Consider the following 21,026-nt stretch of genomic DNA (forward strand, 5'->3'; position numbering starts at 1 on the left):
GTGGTAGCAAGTGCCACTGTTATTTGAAAAAACTTCAGCCTTATCTATAATAGTTTTCTTCAGTTTGAGAAGTTATGAATGTGTCAAGGGAAATAAGGATTCATTAAATGGCATACAATTATGCAGAAATTCCATTATTCTACTTAAGATTCCTTCTAAGATTAGAAAGGATTTCTGCTGCCTCATTAAACAGCATTGTCAAACAGGCAACAATCAGGTCAGTCCAGTTTTATGATAGTATATATTAAATAAAACAGGAATCAGGCTTTTGTTTTTCCACCTTTATTTAAAATGTGTAAAATGTCTTCTGCGCCATAACATTGGGTGCAATAATTTCTACCAGTTGTTGAGCCCATACACTTCCTTCCAGGGTAAAGGTAAATGTTCAATCTATGTATTTTACAAACCAAGAACTAGGCATGGCAGTTAAATTTACTTTGTTCCATTCCTCATGGAAGAGCAATAAGTATGCCTTGTTGATTTTGCCATCCCACAAATCTTGACTTCCAAATTGCCTGTCGCAAGATTGCCTGGCCATAACTAAACATTCAAAATACACAGCTGGCATTTCAGAATAATGTTTCCTTCATTCCAAATGCATGTTCAGAAAGATCCGACCAAGAAATGAGAAATTCAGAAATTTCCTCACACAGTGGATAGTCGTTTATTAAACATGAACTATGACAACTTATCCAAGGATCAAAATTTAAACAGTACATTGCAGTGGGGGCATGCATGCTAGCCATAATGTCAAGGCACAAGTGACCTACAGTACTTGTCAGTCACAGCTGTATGCCAAAGGCAACAAGCAGCAGGTCGGGAGTATGAAGCTTATGCTGAATACATATGAAACATTTGCAGTTAACAACAAGGTCACCAGCTCCTTCTATTGGAGAGCAGTTAAGGCTACCAGTGTTTTTATTTTCTTTCCAGTTGAAGTTACCGGTGGATGTTTTTAAAACAATTTTGTTTTGTTTAAACACCCAGGTTTTGATGTGGATCTCCTTTGAACAGATACTGGGTGTGTAGTTTTAGACTGCTCAGTGAGTCAAAATGTATTTCAAAAATGCTTTTAGTCTGTCAACAGAGCACTTCAACTACATTCTACCAGACACATTTTAGGGCTGATATCCATGTATAAAAATGCATTTTACTTTTTCATTGCTTGCCGCCTATTTATTTTTAACTGGGTGCATCTCAGTACAAAGAGATTTCTGTTCCACGAATATGTGAGTGAATGGTTTTACCTTTCAGCATTTCTGTGCATACATAAACTTCTTTCTAGGTCAGGAATATCCAGTCCTAGTCCTGGGTGAGTCCACAGTGTCTGCAGGCTTTGCAGGACATTTTAAAGGAGCTGAGACAAGCTGCTAAATACGTCCAGTTAAATCAGTAATTAGTTAATGCTCCATCAGCATTTTGAGGTTTAGTTTAAAAATGTTTGCTTGCAAATGGATTTTTTCCCAGACACCATTTGGGGCCGGTATTTAGAAGTAGGATTCTCAAGGGTGACCCCTGCCACTGTTAAACTGATAAAATGATCAAACAAGGCAAAAACAAATACCTTGAAATTAGACATTTGACAGCTGTGTGAGTGCCCGTATAATCTGTGCTATGATTAAAGGATCAGAGCATCTTAACCTACTCAATAAGGCTGACTTCTGTTATAAGTGCATACGAAAACCCTAACACATGAGGAAAAATCAGTAAGGACTAAATTAAACTTCTCTCACAACAGCAAACCCTGCACGTCATAATTATTCATCAATAGCTGTGCCAGGTATAGCAAAACAGTCATTTACATTCTTACATATAAAAATATAGTACCTCCACCAGTATTACATTTAAAAGAAGCGATCCAGTTCTTCACACCTCTCACAGCATATTATCTCCTGGCTTTCCTAAAAAATCATTCTCATGACTGTGTGGAAAAGACAACAACAACAACAACAACAACAACAAAAATTCAATGTCTTGTGTTGCACAGAACATTGCCCCAGGGTTTCTTTAACATTCGTGAAAGTCATAAAAGCATTACAAGTTGTTTCTCCACACTCTACCACCACCAGCGATGATTTTCTATTCATTAGCAATCGGCAAAATGTAATTCTATCAAAGTAGTGATCATTTGTGTCGTTTCTGTAATTGTACCAAAGGTCATCCTTATTTCTGGCATGTTTGAATGGGAGGCTACATTTGTGTTTGCAGCACAGTACAGCAATCTGAGAGTAAAAGAAAACAACCTTTAAATATCCATTCAGATGCAATGCTAATGCAGCACCAATACCCTGCAATGTAAAGCGATGATTGATCTTGATGACCTTAGGACATGACTATATTTCATTATAGCAACTAACACAGATACTATGAGAATAATCTCTCACGCTGAAATGGTTTATTTTTGGACTGCACTTTGATTCTGCATTGCTGTTCAAAACTAGTGAACCATATGTAACAGCAGAGTGTGAAGACCCCTAAGCGTGTTTCACTTGTTGCATTACAGTTGAAATTTCAAATATGAATGTGTTAAAGGACTTGTTAAAATCACACAGAACGCAGATGGCACTATCATAATACACAGAAATGTGGATTAGCTGTAAGCACTGTAGCACCTCCTTGTCTCACAAAGTGTCATACATCACTGTGTCCTTCTGATGTTATCTTTGCAGTAGAAATTCACTCTTTAATAAGGAGGGCACATTGTGCCCCTCAGCTAATATCTCAGAAAGTTAAAATTCACATTTCAGAACAAGATGGAAACCCCTTTAAAAACACAGTATCAAAATGAGATAGAATCTGCTGGAAATGTTCTATTAGTAAAAAAAAAAATCTGTATGGGCTGTTGATACAATATATTAACAAGAATATGGATTTACCCAAACACAATCTTGGGTTGGAAAAGCTATTTTCTATTGCCAATTTTCTATGCATAAGACACTGCAATTAATAACAATCCATTATCAAAACTCAACAATTGCAAATTCTATATTTTTTCAAGCAAAACAATACCAGTGATTATGTTCCTACGTTGAAAGAACCCTCTTGTGGTATTTAAAGATAGTTAATTTGAAGTGAAGAAAAGTGAATATTTTGGAGACACAAAAGGTTTGTAAATGACGTACTGTAATATGCTATAAATTTGAATGTTTCAAGGACTGATGCATGTAACTGCTCTGCTGTTTCTTGGCACTGTGTGTAGTCACATAACCAAACTCTCAGCTAATGTCCTAAGACAAACCTTTTTTTTCCCATGAGCTGTACTTTGTTGTGGGAATTGTCTGATGAGACTGGGTTTCCAAACTCTCTTAGTTAATTTAACCATTAATTAGTCTAGTTACACCTTTATACTTTAAATTATCTTGGAACTCTAAAATGTTTGAGATTTTAAGTTTCTTTCTTTATATACAGAGGATAATATGCAACAACATGTAAGGCTGAAGGTCAAGAGCTCAATTAAAATTGGAGCACTACTGGCTCACAGTCATTTCTGCTAAGGCCTATGATAACAGTGAATGACAAGTGGTACTTCCACAACAGCTCGCACTGAAATAGCACAGGCCAGAGGAGAAATAACCCCTCTACAGTCTACCCTTCTACATTGTGAAGTTATATGTCAAAACCGCTGTAAATCTTTCCATAGTGTAGGCCATTTCATTCAATTGAACCCTTAAATCAATAATGAGTAATGAGTAATGAGACTTCCGTAATTAATGTTGTCTCTAAACATTGATGTGAAGCAATTTACATTGATTTGAATGTATATCTGCGACTTGCTAGCAGTGTCCCCTCCAAACCAGCAACTGAGAATAATACTGTGACCCTTTTTGTACTGTGAGCTTGTGTGAATGAAATAAAAACCAACTTATATTTGCCTGGAACTTACTTTTTTTGCACGTTTCCTTTCTGTGCATTTTCTGTCTAGCGTGCCACACATTTAAATAAAATCAAATGGCAATTTTGAACAAGATATTTCTTGGGCATTGTGTGGCATATTCTGTGAGTCTGTAGCCAAGTATAAATTGCTCACCCCCTTCCTCTGGCAGCTACTTGCAGTTATCCAGTTGTCAATGTGTAAGGACAACTGTAGCCATTCGTTTGTTCTCAAGAGTGTCCTGTAAAAGTAAGATGTCTACTATTTCTGGTGACATTAAACTGCAATACCACTGGTGCAAAGCTGAATTAATATGTAGCGACAACGATATTTCACACAGGCACTGAGACTGAATCATTTTTGTTTCAGGGTCGTTACAAAACCTTTGTGTCCGATAATGAGGAATTAGATGAAGCAGTGCGTTAAGAGATAACAAAGACCAGCTATGTGTACAGTATAGTACTGAGTAGTCATAATATTCATTACGGTCATCCCTCTTTTGAGAGGTTAGCAGTAATTCGCTTTAAAAATGGTACAAGTACAGAAGGAGCCATACGCCTTTAGTTGAATGTCTCAATGTAGTTGGCGGGAAGCATCCCTGATTTGCCAGTCCTCTGGACAGTGCCATACATCCAGCCTTCGTCAATGGGCTGCACGTTGATGATGACGTCTCCATCCCTGAAGGACACTTCGTCGTGGTCCTGTGCCGCATAGTCGTAGATCGCTCTATAGACTCGCTGCTGAAAAACAAAAACAACGTTTTTGTGAGGATTTTAAGATGCTATATGCCACATATTCTTCCAGGCCTTAAGATGCAACATACAACTTTGGGAGGAAAAAAAACGGTTACAAAACGTTCAGCTCAAGATGTGAGTCTACACTTCTCCTTTCTATACTAGTCACTGGTAATGAAGTAGGGTCTTGACGTCGACATTTAATACCCACAGATTCACTTATTCGTGATTTAACATGGGGTCTTGGATGATAAAAGAGCAGAGTAGGATGAAACTTTTTAGGCTGTTAAGTGCAACTTTCAAATTAATAACAGACTAGGATCTTGAGACGAAACTAGTACCCACTACCCAGAATCTGCATCTCAGCGTGTTTATATTGTGACAAGCGTGCCTGGTTCTGTGTCGGCAGTGACAGGCTGGAGACCACTTTTACGGGCTCACTGACAGTTTCACTGCCCTTCTCGTTACAGTGCGGCATGATAATCATGGAGGCAGAGAGAGAAAGTGAAAGTTGGACACAGAGGAAGGATTCAAATTTATTTGAACTGATTACTATTAGTTTGTGTTTACTGTTGTTGCTTTTAGTTGATCACTGTTATTTAAATTTAATTAAAGTCAATGCATTAGTACTTTAATTATCATATAAGAGAGGGTTACTTATGTCTTTCAACCACAGACACTATCTACTGTGGTACATTATGCAACTGTATAGGGATGGACTTGGCTAGATGCAAATTTGGCAATTGGTGACAGTTCTCTGCACCAAACCCTCGTTAATGTCGAGACACTACTGTAGTAAGTTTGGAGACTGAGAACGTCTGTTTAGGAATCACTGCATTGTTGCCAAGGTTGCTCGGAGAGAATGAAGACCACAGACAAGCTCCTCTAACCTGCCTACTCATTGTTTATCTTTTAAACAAGGTATATAGTGACTTTCAGGAGGATTATTGGAGGGTTGCTGAATGGAAGAGAGGCACATCCCTCCATATTACTGTAAAATCTGTGGGTGAAGCTGCAGTTTTGCCAACAGTTAACCCTAATGTCAGTCTGCCAACTGCATACTCCCTTTGAGAATCCCGGTACAACCAGTACAAGACTGAAATCTTGAATTTAATATCTTCGCTCTGTTTTTGTTGATTTAGTTTTGTTGTTTTTTGGGGGTTAAATTCCTTTTCCGGGAGGGAGAATTGAGGGCTTCCTGTATGTCTACACTTTTAAATCAACATATAATAAACTTATATTCAAGCCTCAGCCAGCAAAGTGAGCCTTTAGAGTATAAATATTAGATATGCAGTACAGCACGTTAATCACATTATATTGTTCAGTAGATGGCAAACTGCAGTGATTTGAAAATTTCTCCTTGTTTTTTCTTTCCAACAATAATTTTTCAGACACCTTCCCAGGCATAATTTGTGAACGATGGCTCATTTAATGGTCTCTTTTAGAGCTTTTAAATGAAAAAAAAAAAAACAATAATTGGGAATTGATTTTGAAGAGCCTCACCATTCGCTCAGCCCAGGAGACAACACATCACAATTTAAATTCCAGTGCTCAAAGGAATCCTTTCTTCGCGGTAATTACTCACCATGGGGGCAGAGTGAGGAGGGAACTGCATTGATTTCATGGAGGACACGCTGGTCTGGTGCATGTATTTGTACCCTTGAGAGTGCCCTCCAGGGTGGTAAGCTCCAGGCAGAACCGGGGCTACGAAGCACAAGTACACACACAGAATACAAAAACAAAAAGATGGAACACATGGACTGAATTCAGATCACTCGGGATGAGAAAAGACCAACTTAGCCAGGAGACAGCCTGTATTTCATAATAGGGAACAAATACAAATATTCAGCACACACAGGGTCCTTACTGTATACATTTGGAACTCTGCAAACAACAGCCTCATAAAAAAACAGCACCTACGAGCAATAGACAGCACTTTCATGTTCAATGTGCCAACTGTTTGTGATTATTATGGCTTGCCTGTGCAGATAAACACTTACATGTATAGCTGTGTGAAGGTTGTCATTGTTCACAGCAAATGTATTCTCCTTTGTAATAAACAGCTCAATGTGTAGGCGAACTAACTTTCCAGTTACCTTTGTACTATGAACTTCTGTCCTTATTTATAAGGTATGGAGTCTGACAGGTAAAGTGCTTCATAAGGGTTATTTCCTTTTCCCTCTCCTGGAAGGGTCTAATGTTTGGTCTTAAAATACAAAACTGAAACTCTGTCACAGCATGGATTAAGTTACCTGTGTTGAACACACCCAACTTGACCCAGTGATCTGCATTCACTTTACAAAACTCAAGAAATGTCTGAGAGGACAACTGAATTTCGAATTGCCATTTTTTTCTCCAAGTTTCAACACCGCCATAGGTTAAAAGCATTCACTACAACCCCTCATATCAACATGGAATAAAGGTAGACTACATTAATGTGTCTTCTGAGACCTGCCATCTTCCCACACTGCAAGTCTACAGCACACACTGCAGGCAAAAAAATAATAATTAAAGTGGATTAATGCAATACTCATCACTGCTTACACAACAGGGCCACAGGTGCCTAGCCAGCTGCAATGAGAGGATTAAACTTGAAATACCACTCAGCAGAGCTAATCATGTTCAGTGAAACTAATACATCATCGTTGCTATACATTTCAGGGGAAATGATGATTAGTGTTATTTTGTCAAAGCTGCTGCCCTGACATTTTTAAAGAAATAGCTACCAACAGCCAAATGATTTAGTTGGGGTTGAAGGACCAGCTCTGGTTTGTAACATTTCTTATGTTAAATTCTTTGTAAACCTTCACTGAAACCATTTTCAGTACTATAGGTGACTATATTTCGCAAATGTCCTTAATACATCTATTTTACTTACTTCACTGGTTGCAGTATCTACCGTTTTAAACATGATTTATGTTTTAAGTATGTTTTTATAAATAAACAGCACAAAAGGATATTTAAACTATGTAACTGAAATCAAATTGGTATTTGTGATTTTGTCCTAGTTTATCATTTTAAAGCACTACTCATTATGAATTGATTAATTGGCTGATTGATACGAGAGTTAAAACTGCAGCAAAAACTGTTCTGCTTTTAAGAGTTAAGACAGGATTGAAAAAGCTGGTGTGGACAGCAAAGTTGCTCACGTCTGAGCATTCTTTCACCAAAGGAAATGTAATAAATTCAATTTGATAAGAAAGTATAGATGACACAGATTTAACAAACCCAATATTACTGCTGCAGTTTTTATATAGTTTGGCTTGCCCCTCAGGCACTGGTTGAATTTTTTGTAATCCACTTTTTGCTTTTTCTCTTCTTTCCTTTAAATCCACTTTTGAAAACAAAACTGACAAACACAATCTGCAATTTGTGTGAATTCAGACAACACCTGTACAAACTTAACCCATGCAATGAGTTCATCTACAGTATGAGTTGTGTGAAACACAGCTGTTATACGGTTGTTTGTTAACACTGCAGCCTTCCTCTCTATGACAGACGCCAGGACTAAAATGTCCAAATTTACGTAGAAGTAGAAAGATACCAAAATAATAAAAAAAGATATCATAGTAAAAGAACATGCCACCTGTGGGAAAACATTTGATAAAAATATCTAAAAATTAATTACTGTGATTCGCAAACCCCTCCTCCATTGCCATCCCCCCAGATACAACACAAATTGAAATCCCAAAACTCAACACAATATACAGTATCTGCATAGAAAACAGTGGTGAAAAAGTGTTATTACAAATTCTCGTGGCTGTGATTAGAACAAAAGGTTTAAGACCCTGAAATGTGTGAAGTGTTTACCAGAGTCAAAAGGGTTAGAGGCAGTGTGGAACCCATGCTTTTTAAATGTCCTGTTCTACACAGCTGCTAAAGAAAGCAGATTTATCTCCAGAGAAAAAAAGGTTATAGTCAGTTTTAACTTCCAACTGTGAAGAGTTGTTTAACCTGTCGCTACAGTAGGGCTACCAACATGTCATTGTACCACAATTCCAGGATGCTTCACACAGTAGATTTAGAAACGAATAGTCACATTTCATCAATGGAAATTGAGTGCCAGCCTCCCTTATGTACAGATTTCATTCCTCAACTGAGAACTGAGAGGTCAATATAATTCAGAATTTCCCAGATTCTCCGCATCTCAAAATACTGGCTGCTTATTAAACTGGCATCATGTTTTCTAATCAAATCAACGAATGAGGCAGACTGGTGTGTGGAAGCCAGGTGAACCAGTGATGCATTTTTTTGACAGAGCAGTAACATTACAGAAGTCAAACAGGCAGGTTTCAGGAATTAACACTCTGTACATGGTTCATTCTGAAACTACAGCCATGCAATGAAACACGTCAGAACTCTGGTGAAGCCATGCTGGATCCTCTGAGCTACAGTGAGGTTAGGAACACCACGGTGCACAGATCACAGTGCTGTCTGTACCTCTGTCCTCAGACGCCCTGGCTGTGCTAGTGCTGTAACCCGAAAAACTCAGGAGCTTTTCTGACAGTTCAGATCTGTCGTCCTCCACTGTGCTGACAGACTGAGAGCGCTGCCTATTAATGCGGTTTGCTTTCTCTATAGCCATAAAAGAGAAAAGGCAAGGAAGGAAAGCAAAAAATAAGAACAGAGGAACTGCAGGGAATGTAGGTATTATAAAAAAAAATGTGAGGGTAGTAATCCTGCAACAGAAATCTAAAAACAGATATCAGGTTGAAGGCATTTTCTGGGCTATGTTTTCTCCAGGTAAAACAAAATTAAGTGTACACTTCTTTATTCTGAGGGTGAAAATAAGAACTAAGACTGTTTCCTGGAAGCAGTGTTTGTTCAAAATGTAGTAGTTTTTATTTTAACCTGACAACACAACATTAGTATCGCCTGCTAAAAAAAATGGCCTTTTCAGAACTGGAGTACTGCAAATCATTTCTAATCTTTTCAAGTTTTTACATGAAAAGTAACAGCAGAAACTCTTTTTTTTATCATGGGCACAAGAGGAGGAAAAGAAGAAGAAAACAAGTGCCAACTGGAAAATCAAAAGGAGGAAGCAGTGTTGAGTAATACCAGAGAGTTTATGCAGACTTTTTGACTGGATATTGTCTTCCACAGGGTCAAAGTCAAAGATGGAGCCCGGGTCAGTGCGCCAGACTTTCAGGTCTTTCACAGAAAAAGAAAAAGCGTGATGAGAAGGGAAGGACTGTACAGTACGTATGAATGCCAGCTCATGCACACAACTACACACACCCTGTTGGTCATCTATAGTACTGCTGTCTTACATTTCTTCCTATTTCCTTTCAAGAGACCTCATATTTCAAAATACTACTGCGGCAGTTTCATTTTGTGGTGCATATGTAACTGTGGCACTGTAATGGAACATTCTGGAAAAATGTCAGAAATATTATTCATAACTGTAGTATGCCAGAACCCCCATTATTTATAAACAGTAAGAAAAACCAAAAGAGCCACATACTGTACTGTGAGAGAAACTGAATATTTCTAAAATAATAATTTTAAATACTTGGCCACCATTTCCTTTAAAGCTTGCAGTGTTTTTGTGTTGTAAAACCATACACTATACATTTTTTGTATATTCATCAACATATACACTTTTGAACACCAGTCACAGTAATGTGCTCCATGCTTGAAACCATAATGTCTCAACCACAGAAATCAATCTGCACTTAGTACAAGCACCTTTACTGGTTTCTTAAAATACAGAAGAAATTCACACCTAAATGTATTAATTGCTTAAGACTCTTTAAAATGCTTAGTTTTAGTCCTTATTGACACCTACACTATGGCAGATGTAACTGAAGTGTATTTTCATACATTGAGTAGCTTATGAGTGAAGCAGCAGAAAGATGTAGACTATGAGCACAAGCTCTCTGCAATGTGCAGTGTCACCATTCTCAGATTCTCTATTATACTGCAAGCCCATTGTGCAAACAGGCAAAATAAGTGGCAAAAGAGGTATAACACAGCTCTAAGAAATCTACAAGCCACAGGGATCTCTGTCGAGTGACAAGAACTCAGCTAGTTTATTCTCACCAAACCCTGGAGGAGCTTGTCAATTGTGTGCCCCCATTTGGGGAATCTCAGATATGGTTTGCTAGAAATAGCCCAATTCAGATTGCAGGGCCTGCAAGTAGAGGCTCTTAAAGATTGTGCCTCTCAGGACAGTTGGAAAACAGCTGGAAAAGGAAGTATAAATCTTCATACTACACAGGAATGAAAATATGGTGTTGTATACTGCTATATGCTTTAGCATACCTTAAATACATAGGCTCTGAAATAAATTATTTAGATGTTTGCATCCAGTAACATTATACCATTGTATACATTGTGTGATCTGGTATCAAATAATACTGGATAAAACAATTTAGCAATTTGATCTTGTGTGTTGTTTCTATTGGTAATATTTAAATTTGATTCTGATTTTAATAAAAAATCATTACAACCAGAAAATTCTTAGAAAGGACTAAGGGAACCATCGTCTCAATTTTTCGTTCAAAAACTCACCAACAATAATTCCAGGTTTCCGGTCCATTTCCACTACGTGTGGCTGGACTCCCTTATAAGCTGCATCACTGACCATCTGGTGGTTTCGACGGGCTCGTTCCATAGTAGGGTCATCCATAACTGGTGTAAACCCCTTACCCCTAGTCTTCTCAAAATCCTCATGGTATTTTGCCTAAGGAAAATGTGAACAAAAGAGGTTTGCAAAATGCTTTGATGTTTTTAGGGTTTCGAAAACCTACAAATAAGAGACTAGCTAATGTTTTAAGGTCATACTAGCTTAGGTCAATGCTAGACTTAACATAAGCCTGGTCTCTGACAAATCTTTTAGCAAAAGTTTCTAGCGGAGTACTAGAAGACTAAGCTCATCGTCAAAAAACGACAATATAACAAAATTTCCATTATTTTTTTCAATAATTCAGTGTCATAAGAACAAGAGACAGGCTACACTGTGTTCAGTAAAGAAGAAGCAGTAATGCAGAACATGTTGAACAAGCACATGCAACAAACACACTGACACATCAAATGAAGCAACTCCCAGTCTTGCCACGGTGCATTTTGTAAGTAAAATTAGCAACAAACTCCACACAAGAAACAAAGTTGATAAATACTTTATTGACAGATTATTCACAGTAAACTACAATTGAAGAATCACTTTTTCTTCTTCTGAACACACTGGACCCATTGCATTATGCTGTGACTTGTTTACTTGGGTTCTCAATCAAGACTAAGATGTGGCCACAGTCAGAAAAGTGAGGCTGTAAGTGCTGTTATGTTTCTGTGCTCTTGCAGCAGGGCTTCCCTCATACTACCATTGAAATGTCACTCTGTGTCTTGCGGACACGCCTCAGTTCAGGGGTGTCTGTCACTGCACAGGCTGTGCCTTTCAGTTCCTTCAGGTCACTGTGGTATTTGACCTGAAACACAACACAGTCAGAGCACCGCAATGTCTCAGGGATGACATCCTCTCACACATTTTTGTGAAAGTGGCTGCAAACACAGCAGTTTATCAATAAATATCCTAGTTCGAGTCTGTATTTCTTTTTTTCTTGAAAACATGTAAAGACTTTTAATAGATAAAAAAGAGACATTTGGAGAAAGTCAGTATAATTCATCAGGTAACAGTATTCCTTCTGAGTAACTGAAACATAAGAAATATTGGAAAGAGACTGTTCTGCCTTCGTCCTGTGCTTGCCATTTATGTTGCAAATTCCCTGAATTTTAGAAAGACCTACCTACACAATTTCAGAGGTTGAAAAATGTACAGACATAAAAATACTTGTACTGGCAGTAAAGTTATCAGAGGGCAGGAGACTTGCCGAGCTGATGTTTTCCTGGTTCTTCTTGACTCTCTCCATCTCCGGAGTCATTTCCACTGCTGTTGCTCTTCCCATCGGTGCTTTATAGTTGACCTGGTGAAAAGGCCAGCATTCAAACCGCACTGAAGCAATGCTCACAAACCGCACATAGAAGCCATGGCTACAGTTCCAGAACTATGCCTTTTACTTGTTTTCTAGTACCCTGTTTTGTTTTTTTTATAGCTGCCTACTTCATTTATTAAGCAAAACACACCGCCCACTTCATTAGGCTGTAACTGTGCTTTCTAGAAAAATCACATCCAGTCGTGTTTAAAAACTCTTTACTCCTGCAACGCTCAGCTGCAGGACACGCTCATAACTGTGAAACAAGGAGGATGAAGTTAAAACATGTTTAAAATACTAAGAGGCATTCAAAATGCAACAAATGAAAGTTGGAACCAACAGCAATTCCCACGTTTTTTATAAAGCCTCTCAGTAAAATTTCTAAGTGCGAACAGTGGGGGAGGAGAGCAAGTGTGGAGCAACGACCAGCAGGTTACACATACGTTACTGAGGATCCTTTGGTTTTCCTTCACTCGCTTTAGCTCTGGAGGGTCTGGGATTGCTGTTGCCTGCCCAACGCCGGCTTTGTATTTGACCTGTAGAAGAAACCCGCTTTACATAGACCTCCAGTTCAAGTATTTATGCGTTGGTGTAACATGTTTTCTAAGATACAATAAAACAATAAAAATGATACAATCAAACTTTCAACAAAATAAGAATAAGTGTACAATAATTACTGGAGTTCAGGTGGGTAGCTGCGTCAGCATGCTTAGTGTGCAAAGGAACAAGTAATAGGTTTATTCCGTGCTGAAAAGAGAAGAGAGAAAACACAATGTTTCGGCTGTGAAGCCTTATTCAGGTGAAGGAGGCTTCACAGGCTTCAGGTGGAGAAGGTTTTACAGCCAAAATGTTGTGTTTTCTCTCTTCTCTTTTAGCATGGAATAAACCTACTGTATTACTTGTTCCTTTACAATAATTACTGGTTGGATTCAATTACACCAAATGGCTCCTAGAAAAAGTCTGTATCTTTGGTCAACATTTGAATAAGACACCAATCACAAATTGCGTTACATAGAACATGCAAATAATGGTATTCTATGTAAATACAATATTGATGTTCAATGCAGGGTTTCTATGGGGTGTTTCTCACACTTGGTGTAATCCTAGTCTGCAAATGAACACAATTCAGTGCCATATCAGATCTGCTGCAGCCGAGAACTCGATGTCTATTTTCTGTTGTGTGATGCCAGGAGCTACACACGACACCTCTGTTGGTAGTTAGTAGAAAACATGGTCCTTCCAGACAAGTCAAGGAAATACCCACTTCTCAGGACACATTTGAAGGCTTTGAGTAGGATTTACTACAGCACCTGGATGTTGTGACAGCATGTCAACTTCCTCATGGCCAGAAGTATTTTGTGGTATGTTTGTCTAGTACAGTGATTCTCAAACTGTTTGTACCAAGTACCACCCCTGATCAAACCAAAGCATCCAAGTACCACCTACAAGTCATCTTCTCATAGGAACCCCAGAAAATCTCAATGACCAACATGAGTGCGCGTGAGAGCGAGCGCACACACTCACACATATAATAAAAATAGTAGTGAGCACTGAGGTAATTTGGATCGTACCACCTTGTAGCCATTTTCCGACGCTTGCTAACACTAGCAGTGCTCTCTGTGTCAGGTTCAGCAGCAGAGCTAGTGTCCTCGTTTTTAACAGGTGTGCGTGATCTATCGGAGCTGGCGTCAATACTCTTGGCGCCTATTCCTTTCAGCCATGACATTATACTTGATTTTTGCGAGGTATTCATTTTCGATCATTTGTTCTGTTGGGAAATGTGGCGCTAAGCTGTGTCTCTGAAAGCTCGAGACAAGTATAAGCTTCTTAATCAGTTTCAGAAAGCTTGAGACTGGTTTTCATATTTTCTATTTTAAAAATGCAGATGATCAGTATTTTCTACAAGTGGGTTAGACTCTCCTTGTAAACTAAATGGAGGCTTAATTGTTCACTCACCGTGCTGATGTTTTCTTGATTTTTCTTTACTCTTTCTATTTCTGGAGTGTCCTTTACCGCAGTACCAGAGCCCACTCCTTCCTTATAGCAGACCTTTATCACAGAGGCAATGATAAGATATTAAGTACAGTATATTCCTCCTCATTCAACAGGTGTACATGATCTATCGGAGCTTGCGTCAATTCTCTTGGTGCCTATTCCTTCAGCCATGACATTATACTTTATTTTTGCGAGGTATTCATCTTCCATCATTTGTTCTGTTGGGGAATGTGTCTCTGAAAGCTCGAGAGAAGTATGAACACTCAAGTATTAGCGCTTGCTGTATCACCAGCTAAACTACGTAGGTTGCATATTTGACACAAACTTATTTTATTAAAATAAAAACCAGTCTCAAGCTTTCTAAAACTGATTAAGTAAATTACAAATGAAAAATTGACATAATTTGTAATTATTCCATTTTTATTTTCCAATTGTTCAGTGAACACAATAAATTTCCAGTGTCATCTGGCATACCACCTGGGGGTGTACCACAGTTTGAGAACCACTCTCTAGTATCTTTTACACTGTGATCAGTGAGTCTTAGGGGTTTGTAGACATTATTTTGTTCTAATGCTTTTTTTGTAACTTGTGGTCAGATTTTCCTTTCAATTCTCCAGGATATGATTTACCAGAGGTAGTAATCATTTATTTACACATTGACATCTGAGCTTCCTGTTTACAGTATGTGTAGTTTTCTTTTGAAGGGTGTGACTGGAGAGTTTTAACATCTCACAGTATCAGAGGCTCACATCTGCTTTTCCAGTAATCATATCATTTAATTTTATAAGGATGTTGCTCCTGTGTCGGCTTCTCCGTAATACCTGAGCCAATTTTGAACCCGAATCATCGCTGAAGCACTGTCATTGCTTTCTAAAGCCATTGTAATAATCTTAAATAACACGTGATCTGGACAGAAGCAGCCTAAAATATTAATGATGCAGTAAATTATTTATTTAAAGGTACTGTGGCACTACTTGTCAGCATTTATTTAGCATTTAAATTTTGTTCTGTTACTGACTTTTCTTGAATAATTTGGATTATTGAATACATTATAGTCCTTCAGTACAGGTGAAAAGGTCAAAGCATGTTAGATGAGCTTCAAAATTTCAGATCAAATGCTTCTTTTTAAGAAATAAAGATGCGCAGTGTTTGTTTTGGTACATTATCTGTACCAATATGAAATAGGATATACACGTATACAAATATGGATAGATCCACATTAACACAGTTGAGGGAACACGAAAATGCACATGATCATTATTTTCCACAAGTGGGTTTGACTCTTCTTGTAAACTAAATGGAGGCTTGCTTGTTCACTCACCGTGCTGATGTTTTCTTGATTTTTCTTTACTCTTTCTATTTCTGGAGTGTCCTTTACCGCAGTACCAGAGCCCACTCCTTCCTTATAGCAGACCTTAATGACAGAGGCAACGATAAGATAAGATCACTTTAGTGGCCATATACAATTTCTTGCATTAGGAATTTGTCTTTTTGCTTACCCCAGCTTGCTCTCCATGAGACACACACAGACAGGGAGAGAGAAGCTTGGGGTCAGAGCAGAGGGTCAGCCATTTATACGGCCCCCCTGGAGCAGTTGGGGTTAAGGGCCTTGCTCAGGGGCCAACGGAGTAGGATTCCTATGCCGGCCGCAGGAATTGAACCAGCAACCTTCCAGCCACAGGCACAGATCCTTAGCCACAGGGCCACCGTGGAAACCCCAATGGATTTCATGTCCATCGCGTTAACCACTTGGCCACAACTACATGCGCATGTACATAGAACATAATTAGTTCTGATTTAAAGTGGAACTGGAAAACATACTATTAATATAAACCTTAGTGCGACAAATTGATACTCTCCCTAGCAGTCTTCTTTTGAGATTTTCTGATATATAGCCCCAAATCACACCACTGCAAACCCTAACCGTTAGCAAGTCAGGACCTGGTTAATACTTGGATGAGATGAATCCTATTCCCGAGCTGGCTACAACTAGCTAGACAACTCAGGGCATGTAAAGATTTAGCCTGAACACATAATTGATCCAGAGGCTTGTAATCTCCAATTAAATTGATTTCAAGGGACAAGTATGTAAAAAGGAAGGACGCACTACAAAGCGAATCTATGGAGACATGATTGCTGTTCTAAGCGAAGTGCCTCCCTCGTTATCAAACACAAAGGGCAGACGAAAGCTTTTACACAAACAACACATTGAAGATCTGAAGACGACCCCTGATGTTTCCAACCCTCAAACAGGCATCAACTTGCAAAAACATTTCTGCAGGAAGCATGCTAATTTTCAGGAGCAGATTGGTTTATCAAAAGCTTCAGCTAAGTGAGTGCCCTAAAATATCAGTTTACAAGATCCCCACCAGACAGTACACAGTTTAATTTGATGGAGCTGGACAGAAACATAGTTTATTCAATTATAAGCCCACTATATAAATGTATTAATATAAAAAAAACATTTCAGAAAAGCAAATAACACCTTTCTGTAATTTCTTTAATTCTGTAATTAATGAAATTTCATTAATTTCATTACACTAACCATTTATTCAATTTATCCAGTCACGGACTCTGCCAATCACTGATAATAGCATTCCAAGTAGGACATCAAACACACTAATATTCCACAATCTTCAAACACTGTTTACCTCCAAACGGAGTTGGTGTTAGCTGTTTTGAGGCCCAAAACAGGAATATTTGTGACTGCTCCCCCCAACAAACACACACATGCACAAAATCTAAACTAATAAACTTGTTAAATAATCCATGTTCAGCGAAATGAACTGTACTGGGCGAAAATAAACAAACCTTTGCCAAGGTTAAAAGTTACCCTGTCTGTAAGTCTGTATGACAATAACAACTGTTATTGCCAAATCTAGAATTGCAGTCCTAAGTCACACATGTTCTCAAGAATTCCTTTATTGGTTTTATCATTGAAAACCTCCGTTCTGCAAAAGAAACTGTTATAAGGAATACTGCAGCAATATTCATTGCAGCAAGGTTAGGATATAACTACAATAATTAATTATCTCATTAGCTTGGATGTGAGGTTTCTCGAATAAGCTATTGTGCCCACAATACAGTGGTACATACACCAGCAAAAAGTACTCATTTAGCCAAGATGTTAATAAAACTGCTTTATTTTACTGAATTTGTCTGAGTTCTATGAAACGATAATTTAGTGTCCACACACACACCCATCTTCGTTCATATCCATAGAATTTCTTAGCCACTATGTTATGCCTCAAGCCAGAATCAAGCACAAGATGCATCTCCTGTGAAGCAGCAGCAATAACAGCCACTATGCATATTAACCATATTGTCCATATTAACTATGCATTTCACTCAAATATTTCTGAATTTCCAGAGTCCCTACAGTGGTAATACACTTATTATCTACTTTCAGATCTTGTCAATGCAAATACAATTATATATAAAGTGCTCCACAAAAGTATTCAGACCCTTTCACAGTTTTTGCTGCTTTTAAACTACTTAAAGTAAAGCACCTTGAAGTTGTAATTAAAATGTGTAAGGTGTACAAATACTCTGCAAATTCAAAGCAAAAAATACAATAAAAGTAAATTAAGGTGAAAGGAAACTGGCAAAATCATGATTACATTAGAATACAAATCCTTTGATGTGCAAACCTAATTTAATCTAGATGTACAAAATTACCTTAATGACCTGCACAATAAGTAGAGGGGCCTCTGGCTGTGTGCAATAATAGTGGTTCTCATGATTACAGAATAAAAAACCTGTTTGTGTGAGGTTCCTCGGTCAGATAGTGGATTTCAAGCAAAGACTCAGCCATGAAGGAGCTTTGAAAGTAAGTCAGGGATAGAGTCACTGAAAAGCACAGATCAGGAGAAGGGTACAAAAATACTGAAGTCTTTGACTATCTCTGTTAATACAATCAATTTAATCAGCAAGATCTAGAATTGTATACCCTAGATCAGACTGTCCCTCCACAGTGAGGAGCTGGGCAAGGAGAAAACTGGTTATAGATGTAGCTATGAAGTCACTGAAAATGGCCAACATGGGAGAAAATGTGCATCAGTTAATATTCAGAACACTTCACAAAATATGCTTATATGGCCAGGTGGGAAGATGGAAGCTATTACTAAAAACAAGCCATCTAAAAACCCGACATGAAGTTTGCAACAAAGCCCCAGAGTGATCCTGATAAAATGTGCAAAAGATGTTGTGTTCAGTTGAGACCACACTGGGACTTTGCGGTCTTAAAGCCAAGTGTTACATTTGGTGCAAACTCACCACAGCACATCTCCCAGTCAACATTATCCCTTCAGTCATGTATGGTGGTGGCACCATCATGCTGTGGGAAAACTTCTCCTCAGCAGGGACTGGAAAGCTTGTTAGAACCAAAGCAAAAATAGAGCAAAACACAGCCAAATCGTAGAGGAAAACTTTAGTAAGCTAAAGACCTACAACTGGAAAGAAAATTCACCTTTCCTGTAGGAGAATGAGCCAAAGCACAAGGCCAAAGCTACACTGGAAAAGAAGAAAATGAATGTTCCTGAGTGGCCCAGTCAAAGTCTCAAACTTAAGTAAATGTGCCAAAAGGATGGGCAAAGAGTCTACCAAGAAGGTGCGCAGGGCTTGCAGATACTAACCGAAAAGTACTTGCAGCTATAATTGCTGCCAAAACTACTTGAAATTGATTTCACCGGTTTGAATACTTACACAACCAACATGTCATTTAGTTTTTCATGACTTTTAACAATAACTTATCTTATCTTTAGAAGTCTTCAGTCTGAGCATTCAGGTTTTGAATTTTAAGTTTAAAAAAATGTGTATGCATTGTGATTTCACAGATTATAACACCATTGGAAGGGTTGGAATACTTTTGTGATGCACTATACACATGTCAAACTTTATTTAAACGTTCATGCTTGAAATCTGTTGTAAGGCTACTTTACAAAGATGGCTGGGACCTTATAACAAACATGAAAAAATCTGACAGTCTACTCATATTACCTTTTTTCCTTTAGGATGAATCCCATCTCTGTTGCTTTCCACTATAGTCAGTTTTTCCTATCTGGACAAATTGTGCTTGGACACTAAATGTTTTTTGCTTAGTTGCTTAGTCTAACTAAAGTATGTGCCAACACTGCCAATTAACACATGACAGCGAGCAACTTAAAATCCTGATTAATGATCCTGATCTATAAATGTACAGTTTTCCAAATCAATTAAAGAGAACTAACTTGTGGGAAAATGTGTTTTATGCTTCTAATCGCTTCAGATTGAGTCAACAACTTTAGACAATTTCAAATGAGCCTATTTTCTATAGAACATTAAAGAACAACAATGGACAGCAACAATTTGTTATTTAGAACACTTCAACATGCACCCAGAAAATATTTAATGTAACAGCAAACAAGGTTAAGTTGACAGTGTTATATACAAAAGTCTAATGATATATCATTTAGGATGTCTCTCAATAACTGAAACAAGAACTTACATTGCTAATCCTCTTAGAGTTTTCCTTGGCAAGGAGAATTTCTGGAGTTTCTGCCACAGAAGACAATGTGCCTTTGAGTAACATTTTGTCCTTATTGTACTGCAACTGCAAACACATTGATTTAGGATATTAACACAAAGCAGACTGAAGGATGACTGCAAACCATTAAGGTTTAAGTGCTAAGCTACAGTATTTAGCTGTCATTTTTTCAATATGTTTGAAATTAATATTCACATTAGCTAATTTTCCAAAACAATGTTCCAAATAAAATCATTATGAGTTAATAACTGCCATTTTCCAGACTAAACTACACTATTTAGGTTTCCTTGGAAAGACAAGAATTAACCACAATTTCTTGTATAATGACTCGGATCTGTGATCTACAGCCAGGAATATACAGTATATGTATTTTACTTACTGAACTGACGTTTTTCTGGCTGGTCTTCACTCTCTGCATTTCTGGTGTTTCTGCTACCACAGCATATGAGCTTTTTAATTTTTCTGCCTCATGTTTATACTTTTTCTATGTAATAGAAACACAGAATTGGCGTTAACAAACTCATGGCTGAAACAGACCTTTATCAAGGTGATTTTAAAAAAGAAGAAAAATCATCGCACTTTGGTAAACTCAAAGCATATGATTAATGTAGGTTATTAATGCTCTTTCCAAGCATCTTGTATTGATACCACTGACCATACCGACTAGCATGGTCTCCCTGTGCAGGTACAAGTAATTACCTGACTATACATATCCTTCAGGTATGCAGCATGTAACATCTCAGGGGTGTCTGTTACTGTACCATACGTGTTCTCTCGTAGCTGGTGCTTACAGGATGCCTGTAAGATGCACATAGAATAAAGAATAGATAAGATGTCCTGTATAGTTACCAGCCTGACCTCAGTGAGCCCTAAAAATGCAAATAATAAGTGACTGCCAGAGGGAATGCATCTGAACAACTGAAAAAATAGCACAAGTAATTCTACTTCTAATTACTAATTTAGATTGTCCA

At 38.0% G+C, this 21,026-nt stretch overlaps 1 protein-coding gene across 7 annotated transcripts in view; it reads right to left on the reverse strand.

Moving 5' to 3' along the window:
- Positions 1–266: 266 nt before the first annotated feature.
- The window catches only part of LOC148657410 (uncharacterized), a 62,381-nt gene continuing 41,621 nt past the window's right edge, over positions 267–21,026 (reverse strand). For 4 of the 7 annotated variants that reach the window (XM_088643658.1, XM_088643655.1, XM_088643654.1 and 1 more), the window contains 13 exons: positions 20,755–20,853; positions 20,435–20,539; positions 20,017–20,121; positions 15,853–15,945; positions 14,493–14,585; positions 12,980–13,072; positions 12,435–12,527; positions 11,928–12,032; positions 11,119–11,290; positions 9,664–9,756; positions 9,046–9,180; positions 6,191–6,309; positions 267–4,611 (listed from right to left, as the gene is read on the reverse strand). In XM_088643658.1, the coding sequence (XP_088499784.1) occupies positions 4,432–4,611; positions 6,191–6,309; positions 9,046–9,180; positions 9,664–9,756; positions 11,119–11,290; positions 11,928–12,032; positions 12,435–12,527; positions 12,980–13,072; positions 14,493–14,585; positions 15,853–15,945; positions 20,017–20,121; positions 20,435–20,539; positions 20,755–20,853 (1,485 nt within the window). In that variant the 3' untranslated portion in view covers positions 267–4,431. The remainder of the gene's footprint in view (positions 4,612–6,190; positions 6,310–9,045; positions 9,181–9,663; positions 9,757–11,118; positions 11,291–11,927; positions 12,033–12,434; positions 12,528–12,979; positions 13,073–14,492; positions 14,586–15,852; positions 15,946–20,016; positions 20,122–20,434; positions 20,540–20,754; positions 20,854–21,026) is intronic. The other 3 variants (XR_015940962.1, XM_088643656.1, XM_088643657.1) reach the window with 3 other exon arrangements.

Source organism: Lepisosteus platostomus, chromosome 8 (genome assembly GCF_059453375.1).
Source record: "Lepisosteus platostomus isolate fLepPlt1 chromosome 8, fLepPlt1.hap1, whole genome shotgun sequence".
In the NCBI taxonomy this organism is placed as follows: domain Eukaryota; kingdom Metazoa; phylum Chordata; class Actinopteri; order Semionotiformes; family Lepisosteidae; genus Lepisosteus; species Lepisosteus platostomus.